This window comes from Helianthus annuus, chromosome 8 (assembly GCF_002127325.2).
Source record: "Helianthus annuus cultivar XRQ/B chromosome 8, HanXRQr2.0-SUNRISE, whole genome shotgun sequence".
NCBI classification, from domain to species: domain Eukaryota; kingdom Viridiplantae; phylum Streptophyta; class Magnoliopsida; order Asterales; family Asteraceae; genus Helianthus; species Helianthus annuus.
The window spans coordinates 150,508,600-150,518,286 of NC_035440.2; the positions used below are offsets into that span (position 1 = coordinate 150,508,600).

Consider the following 9,687-nt stretch of genomic DNA (forward strand, 5'->3'; position numbering starts at 1 on the left):
GATGTATTAGGGTGTCGGAATTTTTATGAGAATGTCGGTTTTACCGAGGTTGTTATACTATTGTTGTCGGTCCCCAAATCGAATAAAGGGCCCCAAACTTGTACTTCGCTTTAGGTCCCCAAAATCATTGAGCCGGCCATGGATGAGCATTTGGTATCGGGTACCGGTATCGAACCGATACCGAACCATACCGGGTATATTCGATACCGGTTCCCATTTTCCCCGTTTTTTGGTAGCAGTACTATTTTTCTCTGTTTTTCGGTACCGGTACTTTCGCTACCGGTACGATACTGAACGAATACCTTGTTTATCCCTAGCAAACACACCCGAACACACTCACTAAGGGGTTACCGAACAGCGCCCAGCCAAATTTAATTTTTCGTGAGGCCTATGTAGCGATGATGTGGTTGGTATGGATAGTGGCGTATGTTTGACCGGGATCCCACCCTACCCCCACCCCAAAAAGAGACAAAGTCGGCTCACCCCACTCTCAAGCCCCCAATTTCTTCTCTAATTCAATCCATCCAGGGTGCGTACCCTTTCGATCCAATCTTCCTCACAACCGCTCTCGCTCTTTTCTCACTGGTAACCTCCTCTCTCTCTCTCTCTATGTGTGTGTGTGTGTGTGTGTCCAATCGTCTTTTCACTTGCTGCATGCGTTGTTCCTGTTAACAATCGCGATTCACTCTTAATTTTAGGGTTTTCAAAGTTACACTGCTTCAATTCTTATTCCATATAGTGTTTGAATCCATTGAGGTTTACGCTTGATTGCTTGCGTTTTACGCTATATGTACCCACGCACCGACTTCAATGGTAGTATTTTGACTTTTTTGAGGATACTTTATTATTATTATTCATTTGAATTGAATTTTCAATCATGTGTTGTAATATAACAGATGCTATCCTTTTCTTTTGTCTTGGTGTCTTAATGCTTTTGGAGATGTGTTGTTTGATGCTTTTACCTAATTGTGAAATGTCAATGAGCCTAAAATATAAATCCTGAGGTTGAAGTCTAGGCTTGGGATAATTTTTGTGTCAAAAGTGAAAGAGGATAATGATAAGTGATAACAGGATTTTCTAAATCTCATTTTTTTTATCACTTAACAGTTTCATGTTCTAGCTCCCATGTGTGTTGTGCAAGTAGTATTAGTTAGTAAACGTGTGGTTATGTTACCATTTAATTGATAGATTGAAAAGGTACGACAGCACCAAGGGCCTAGGTGCATTAAGAACGAATACGTATTTTCACGTATTGTATGATGGGGGCATATACTGATCACTCTTCACTTGTTTTAATTCCATTCTTGCATACCCACTGTTATACAGGCAGGTCTAATTGTTTACGTGAAGTCTGCCTTTCAAGACTGATGATGGAAATAAACTAAAGCTTGATTTGCTCCGTATTTAATGGCTCGTAAAGGAAACCAACAGAAGAATGGGTTTGGGGGAAGCACATCAAGCCACAAAAAAGGTGGTCTCCAGTCGGGGTCTACAATGCCTAATAAAAAGCAAAAGGGAAGCGCAGGCAACACAAAAGATGCTAAAGGTGAAGATTATTCAAGTGATGCACAACCATCCGTATTTGTCGTAGATGCCTCTCAAAAACCCAATCATCTTAAAGAAGACAAGAAAAAGACTGGTGACCATGGTAATGTAAAGATTCAGGGTACAGCTGGCGCAGAGCAATCAGAACCATGTGACAGTACTTCTCAAGATTACACGTCTACAACTGGGGAAGAAGATAAATGGGCTTCAAAGAATAGAACGTTTGAAAGTGTAGAGCTTCCAGAAACTGTGGGCGTTAGGTACTTAAAGACATTTGTATCGTCTGTCTCAAAGGCCTCAACTGAATGGCTGCACAAACACAGGCCATTGCTTGATATATTAGTAACCAAAATATTAACCTCTCGTGATTACGTTAGAATGAAAATCAAGCATGCTTACCCGATTGTCTTGAAATGGCTTTCACATTTCATGAGCATATTGCTTGTTCTTTCGATGGTGTGGCTGGATTGCACCCTTAGAGGTATAGACTCTGTTATACGCATGGGGACCACATCATTTCTCACTGTTATTTGGTGCAGCATCTTTTCCGCGGTTGCAATGATTGGAATGCTCAAGTTTATTACTGTTGGGGTAAGCCTACATTATTTTGTTTGCAGCTTCTTTATATGGAACTTTATCTTCGTTCTTGCCTGTTACATATAAAGTCTGTTGAGAACTACTATCTGAAGTTTACAGTAATTTTTTGAGTTCTTCTCATGTATTTTGCTTTAAGGTAGTTGATTAGTTATTTTTTAAAATTGTTAGATTTGAACTGGAATGTGATATGGCATTTAATATATTATACATATATGTGGGCCTACACAAGAGTTCCATTTATATGTTGATTTATTAAGTTAGGCTATAACTTTTTTCTACCTTATCCAAAATTAAAGAACTTGTAAAATGCTGACAACATATTAGACACTTAACAGTGAGAGAGTATTAACTAAAGATGCATGGACTTTAAATAAGTACTATAATAAGGTATGGTACTGTGTTGTGTTTTCTTTTACGTTCATTGTCCTTTGCAAACTTACTGCAACATTTAAGAGCTAGTTTAGGACCTTTTATTTGTTTGACTGATACAGTAGCGTGATCAGACAAAGCAGGCTCATTAATTAAATAAAGCTACAATATAATGAAGCTGAGGTCTTGCACCTTTTTATTCAGTTACATGGAGCTCTAATCTTAAACCTTGGTAGTAGAAGTCGCTAAAGCTTTACAAATTTGATGCTTACGCCACACTAATTAGACACAGCCTTCAGCGAATTCTGCTAACACGAACGGAGCTCTATGCTACACTTTCTTTGACGATTTCCCTTCTGAATCAAGTCCGGGTGTGAGACCTTTAATTTTTAACTTAAGTAGTGCTTCGTAAACAGAAAGTTAGGTATTTTTCCAGCTTTCAGTAACGAGTTGTGATCCGCCAATGACGATTTTATATCTGCCCAACACATAAACGGTCATAAACTAGTTCTTAAATGTTGCAGTTTTTTAATTTTTTTTATTTTGCAACGTTAATCACAAGAAGCAGCACCTTAGTATATTATAGGTAAATTCATGTTGCTATCAGGAAAAGAATCATAAAAAGAGTTTCCACCTACGTTGTTATATACAGGCCCATTCTTTATCTTTTATATTTTTGCTATCATAAAAGATTATCCATCTACGTTGTTTTATACTAATCTCATTCTTTATCTTTATATAGTTTTATACATGTATATTAACACATAAAGACTTCTTCTGACTCTTGTGATAATTGGCTTTCTTTGTCTTTACAGGCCATAGTTGTTTTGGTTGCACTTTTTGTAGGGTTTACCCTTGGTCTTTTGTTGCTTGTTGTTTCTGGAATTGTTTTCTTATGGTTGTATGGAAGCTTTTGGACAACTTTAACTGTCCTAGCTATTGCCGGTGAGTCAACCAACACATCACTGAACATATTTTACAATGTTCTCTAAATATCTTTTATGTTTCTGCAACTGTTTTATGTCATCAATTATGTAATATGCAGGAATGTCTTTTACATTTAGCCATGAGCGCCTTGCGCTGCTAATTATGACGCTGTACTCTTTATATTCTGCATGGACATTGGTTGGCTGGCTTGGCCTTATCTTCGCTTTGAATTTATCATTTTTCTCAAGTGACGCCCTTGTATACTTGTTGAGGAATAACATGAATGAGCATAGAAGAGCCAACAGTGTCCCTGAACAACCAGCTGGCATGCAAAGTGGGCCAGGCGAGGAAGAGCACACTGATGGTGGGTCCCATCCACCGGCTGACCGTGGCTCTGGGGTACCTTCAACTAGTGGGTCTGATTCCGAAGATGAAGTTGTTCGATTGTTAAACTCAGCAGATCACTATTCAGCATTGGGTTTGTCTAGATTCCAAGAAATAGATGTCACTTTTCTCAAGCGGGAATACAGAAAAAAGGTTCAAACAAAATTATTTGCTATATCTGGTTATACTTTCATTTCAGAGAAGGGCGAAAGCCTCTAGGCTATGGTCATGTTATAGGATATGCTTGAGGTGGAAAACGGGCGGCTCGTAGAAGGGTCAAAAAACGGGAATGGGTTAAATTTGTAAAATTTTATATGCGTCTGGATGGTTGACTTGAAACACTATTTATTGAAAAAATGTGAACTTAAGCAATGTGTGTCATGCTTGATTACGTATTTGTATTATATCAAATTTGAATAAAAAAAAGTAGGTGGTTATATGCACTGGACACTTTGGGCAATTGTCAACCCTTCTCTTTTTAGCCTTTTTATTTTACTATCTTAAGTCGTAGATCAAGCAGAGTCTGAAACTGCCACCTCTGAGCTATGCTAACATGACACTTTCTATTTATATACTGTTGTCCCATTTGGTCTGTATTATATAGAGAAAGGAATGAGGAATGATCTGTTAGCCCCCTTGATTATTATATCAGGCAATGCTGGTCCATCCTGATAAAAATATGGGTAATGAAAAAGCTGCTGAAGCTTTTAAGAAGCTTCAAAATGCATACGAGGTACCTTTTCTTGTTTTAAAGTTTTTTCATAATGGCTATTGTTTATTTTGGTGCATGGGCATGCCTTTTTATATATCTTTTTTAGTTTTTTTTTTTTGACTATAGTGCATTTTTTTCTCAAGGTTTTGCTGGATACTTCTAAGCAAAAAGCATATGATGATGAATTGAGAAGGGAAGATCTTTTGAATTACTTCCGACGATTTCAAAATACTACCCCAAAGGTTTGATTATATATTTCGCTTGATATTTGGGTGTTATGTTTTATTTAATTGTCATAATGAAGCCTCTTAATCACATTGTATTTGTTTGTAGGCCCTTTGAATATATGAATATTTGAAAAACTAAGTTATTTTATATTAGACATATATTTTGTTGACCCCTTGAATTGATAGGTGTGAAAGTATATTCAGAAGGTTAACCTCTGACATTTAGATGGATCATTGATTGAATCTCGTCTTATTTTGATATTGAATGTCAAATTTATAACTCATCAGTTTTTGGAGATTTTTTTTTCTTCTGATAATTACATCCATTCTTTAAAAATGATCATAAATGGAGGAAAGATTGGTGTAAAGATGTAAAAGGATCTTTTATATAAATTTTTATTCATTTATTTTTAATTATTCATTTTTTAGATAAATTTGAATTGGAAAATAGCCAAGTTAACATTTAAAGTTGAAAATATACAAGTATTAATTAATAATCTTCTACACAAATATAATGGATATATAGACTGACATGAATAAGGTACATTGCTATTGGATTCTATGGTTGCATAATGCATAGTGTTTGACTGTTTGTTGTTAGCATGATCTTGAAAGAATAGTTTCAAAACCAGTTCTTCTAGCAGTTTGAGTTTAAGGTCAGTTGCTTTGAGACCTTTTGACTTTCCTGCAAAAACAAGTTCTTCTAGCAATTTGAGTTTTAAGTAAATAGAAGTTCTAATTAACAAATAAGACAGGTACAAGTTTCAGGATACGGTTAAATTATAAGAAGTGTCAGTCGTTTCAATGTATCTGTCATATAGAAAATGTGTAATGCTTATATCTTCTAAAAGATTTGGCATGTGAAGAATATAGTGTGGTCGGAAAGTTGCCCACTACTCTGTAAGAATATTGTCATATGCTGTCCATAGTCAAAAATTGTAGCTAGGAACTAATATTTACTGTGATGAATTGTAGCTTCAACATATTTAATTTCATTAGTTGAATTAATTTATCTTCTCATTGTGTTTACAGCCTACTCATATTAAAATGTTATGTGATAATCTCCGCCTTCTCTATTTATATGTGTAATGTGTTCTTTTTCCTTTATCTCTATCATTCTTCCAAACAAGTGTATGATGCAAAATCTGGATGTAAAGTCCGTGAAACTATTGACATTCATAATTAGTTATGCGGGCCGTCGAGTTGATGTTTATGCATTTTTACAAGACCCGGGATGATTCTTAGTTATACGTTTCAGAACAAACGAGATGGGTTTTTTGGACGGTCAGAGGTTCATGTGGATGATCCTTTGGGAGAATCTAGACGAATTGCATGCCAAAAGTGTGGCAGTTTTCACATGTGGTTTTACTCCAAAAAGACAAAAGCTAGAGCCAGATCGTGCCAGGTACGTACGTACAAGGCATTTAGTTATAATCTTACAGTGCATGAGTTTTTGTTCATTTTGCAGGATTGTAAAGACTTTCATCCAGCCAAAGATGGGGATGGGTGGGTTGAACAATCATCTCAGCCGTTCCTATTTGGGATATTCCACAAGGTACGTTGATAGATGTTTGTGTTTGTCATTTTAGATTACACGCAATTACTTTATTTTTGGCAATACTGTGCAGGTAGATACCCCCCGTGCTTATGTTTGTGCAGATAGCAAGATATACGATGCCACAGAATGGTATCTCTGCCAGGTAAATATTGATTTCATGCCCTGAGACAAGATATATTCTTATATAGGGAAGAAGTTTAACTAACAAGATGAGATCTTTAGCCATCTTGATATTAGTAGTAGTATGGACCAAAAGAAGAAATTGTACTTGTGTATGTATATAGAACTCTACTTTTCAAGGCCAAACTCTAAAAAAGTGAACAAACAAACAAACAAACATATCCTGTAAAATCCAACTCTAAAAAAGGGAACAAACAAACAAACATATCCTGTAAAATCCAACACATATGGCAAAGCTATTGGTAGGGCATGGTGAGGTCAAACATTTCATCTATTTCAGGAGATAGAGAGGCTGCTCCTACCGAGACCCGCGGCTCTAAATTGTTTAAGTGTCGTAGTACAAATAACATAAGTGTAGCAAAAGGAATCAAAACAACAACAAATAAAATGTACTAATAATAAAAACAGTAAACTATTGATAGCAATAAGTGGTGAAAAACTATAGTAGTAGCAGATAAAGAAAGAGCAAAGAGACAAGAAAAAGTAGTACGAACCCCTATACGCACGTGCACTCCTAACAAATCTACAGGCCTAGAAAACGCCAAGGCAAACAAAAGTGGAGGAAAAACCAAGTCCCCAAGACGACAAATTTATACACTCCCCTAACAGTCCATAACTTTTATCTCATGTCTTCAAAGTGATTTTTTTTGTAAAGCAATGTACACATGTATATCCAAAAATGCAATCATGTATTAAAGAATCAATAAAGGAACATTTCAGTGCCCACATGCAAGCTTCTATAAGTCCACCTTTGTATATTATAGATATCTACAAATAGTTCAACCCGAAGCTTTGATCCTTCATATCATGCCACTTGGGAAAAGTATATTTGTTGATGTCCAGATACGCCTTGGATTTTGTGATCCATAACTGACTTAGGATGTATTTTGGTTGCAGGGAATGAGATGCCCCACAAATACTCACAAACCAAGCTTTCATGTGAACACGAGTGTAATGTCAAAGCACAGCTACAGTAAGGGAGCGAGCTCAAGCCATAGAGGAGGAGGAGGAGGGATGCCAAACATGGATGAAACCATGACGGAAGAAGAATTCATGGAGTGGTTACAAAATGCGGTCCAATCGGGCATGTTTGACAATTTTGCAGCAGCCAATGGTGGCTCACCTTCAAACAGCTCCAAAAATGGAAGCTCTAGCTCTAGTAAACAACGAAAGAAGAAAGGCAAGAAATGGTAACAAATTACTAGACCTGGTATTGTATATTGTGTCATGAAACAACTTTCTAAAAATGGGAGCTCAAGTCATAGCTAATAGTTTTTCTTTTTTACTTTTACAATTGCCGAGTATATTACTTGAGAAAGAGATTTGGAATGTCTTGATCCTCACGGTTTGGAAGTTGGAACTTGCAATCCGGGTGTCAAATTTTAACCCATTTACTTATGAATGTGTAGATTTGGGTTATATTTTATCTTCAACACTTCCATATGTTTCCATTACTGAGTTATTTTATTTGAAATTTAATTTCTTCTTGTTCTAAGAATATATAGTTTTGAATTACCACAGAGTTTCTGGTCGAGATTATTAAAAATTAACCATTTATGGCCCGGTAGCAGCTCTTAACAATTTGCTGTATTATTTTCTGTCAAGATATTTAAATACATCTTTGAGTTAATAGCCAAAATGGTCCCTGAGGTTTGCTCACTTTTGCCACTTTAGTCCAAAATCCAAAATTTTTAAATCTGGGTCCCTGAGGTTTGCATTTTGTTGCCATTTTAGTTCAAATTTCAAAAACCCCATTTTTTGACTGTTGCAACCAGGCTATTTGAGAGAGATTATCTGGGTTCTTGATCTGGGTTTGTTATAATAACTCATAAAAATGATCAAAATACCTCTGCACAAAAGGACAAAATAGGCTGCACAAAAGGACAAAATAGGCTGGTTGCAACAGTAAAAAAAGGGGGTTTTTGAAATTTGGACTAAAATGGCAACAAAAGGCAAACCTCAGGGACCCAGATTTAAAAATTTTGGATTTTGGACTAAAGTGGCAAAAGTAAGCAAACCTCAGGAACCATTTTGGCTATTAACTCTACATCTTTTAATCTAAATTACTTCATAAAAATAGCAAACTAATAATGCTTGATGAGTATAGTACTCCCTATATATGTATCATGCCAAAGAGGAGATAACTGGCATCTATATTACGTTAGCGTACAGATTTTACTTTAATAAACCGCAAAGTTCTCAAATCTTTATTTAAAGTTGACAAATCTTTCGTAGCAATGAAGATTAATGAATTGAAAATACCATAATAATGAAGTCTTAATGATACTTCGAAGTTATAAACATCCAAAGCGCTTATAGCGTAGAGATATCAATGTGTGTATATTCTCTCAAGTGGTTGAGGGTTTTAGTATTATGGTGAGCAAAGATTAAAAACTAGGATTAGAATGTGTGTGAGTTAGTAGTCTTAAAAAGTCAAGTAGGATGAGAAAGCAGAAACAACTAGGCAATTATTATTTTCACCTGATTGCACCAAGGTCTAGAAATTTCCATTTGTGTTGTTTAACATGGTCACTATCGCTATCATAACCACCTAGTTGTTATTAGCCGCAACAATTGCTTACTAAGTGTAAACGTTGGTGCAATTGGGTCGGAGGATGCAATCGATGGTGGTTCAACTTCCTTCTAATTCATTTCTTTAGTTTTAATATGTTTAGTTTTTTTTTTTTTTTTTACCATTTTCATATTCGTAGATTATATATTAAGGGAAAGTTCCCGTACAAACAGCCTTATCGTATAAAACGTACAAAAGACATGAAAAAGTAAAAAAAAAAAAACGCGGTGGCATTTTTGTAATTATTTACTCGTAGAGTAATTATCAAAATTACCCTACAAATGATCTTGTAGGGTAATTTTGTAAAATGTGCTTGTAGGGTAATTATCAAAATTACTCTACAAGTGTATCAAAATTACTCTACTAATTTATCAAACAACATACAATTTAAAATTACCTTACAAGATCATTTATAGAGTAATTATGATACTCTACAAATTACCCTACAAGATCAAAATTAACTTACAAGATCATTTATAGAGTAATTATGACATTTTACAAAATTACCTTACAAAGATCAAAATTACCCTACAAGAACATTTTACAAAATTTCCCTACAGTATCAAAATTACCCTACAAGATCATTTGTAGGGTAATTTTGATAATTACTCTACGA

At 35.4% G+C, this 9,687-nt stretch overlaps 1 protein-coding gene across 1 annotated transcript; it reads left to right on the forward strand.

Moving 5' to 3' along the window:
* The first annotated feature begins 405 nt into the window (after positions 1-405).
* On the forward strand, positions 406-7,990 carry LOC110877973. Its single transcript, XM_022126216.2, has 10 exons — positions 406-585; positions 1,327-2,136; positions 3,327-3,456; positions 3,557-3,975; positions 4,475-4,555; positions 4,678-4,776; positions 6,020-6,166; positions 6,230-6,316; positions 6,390-6,461; positions 7,397-7,990. Exons 2-10 carry the CDS (start codon positions 1,408-1,410, stop codon positions 7,691-7,693), a joined length of 2,061 nt encoding a protein of 686 aa, XP_021981908.1. The 5' UTR covers positions 406-585; positions 1,327-1,407; the 3' UTR covers positions 7,694-7,990.
* Positions 7,991-9,687: the final 1,697 nt, after the last annotated feature.

Coding starts and splice junctions, on each gene's coding strand:
- LOC110877973 (XM_022126216.2), top strand. CDS start 1,408: ATGGCTCGTAAAGGAAACCAACAGAAGAATGGGTTTGGGGGAAGCACA. Junction 2,137..3,326: donor TCAAGTTTATTACTGTTGGG/GTAAGCCTACAT, acceptor TTGTCTTTACAG/GCCATAGTTGTTTTGGTTGC. Junction 4,777..6,019: donor TTCAAAATACTACCCCAAAG/GTTTGATTATAT, acceptor TATACGTTTCAG/AACAAACGAGATGGGTTTTT.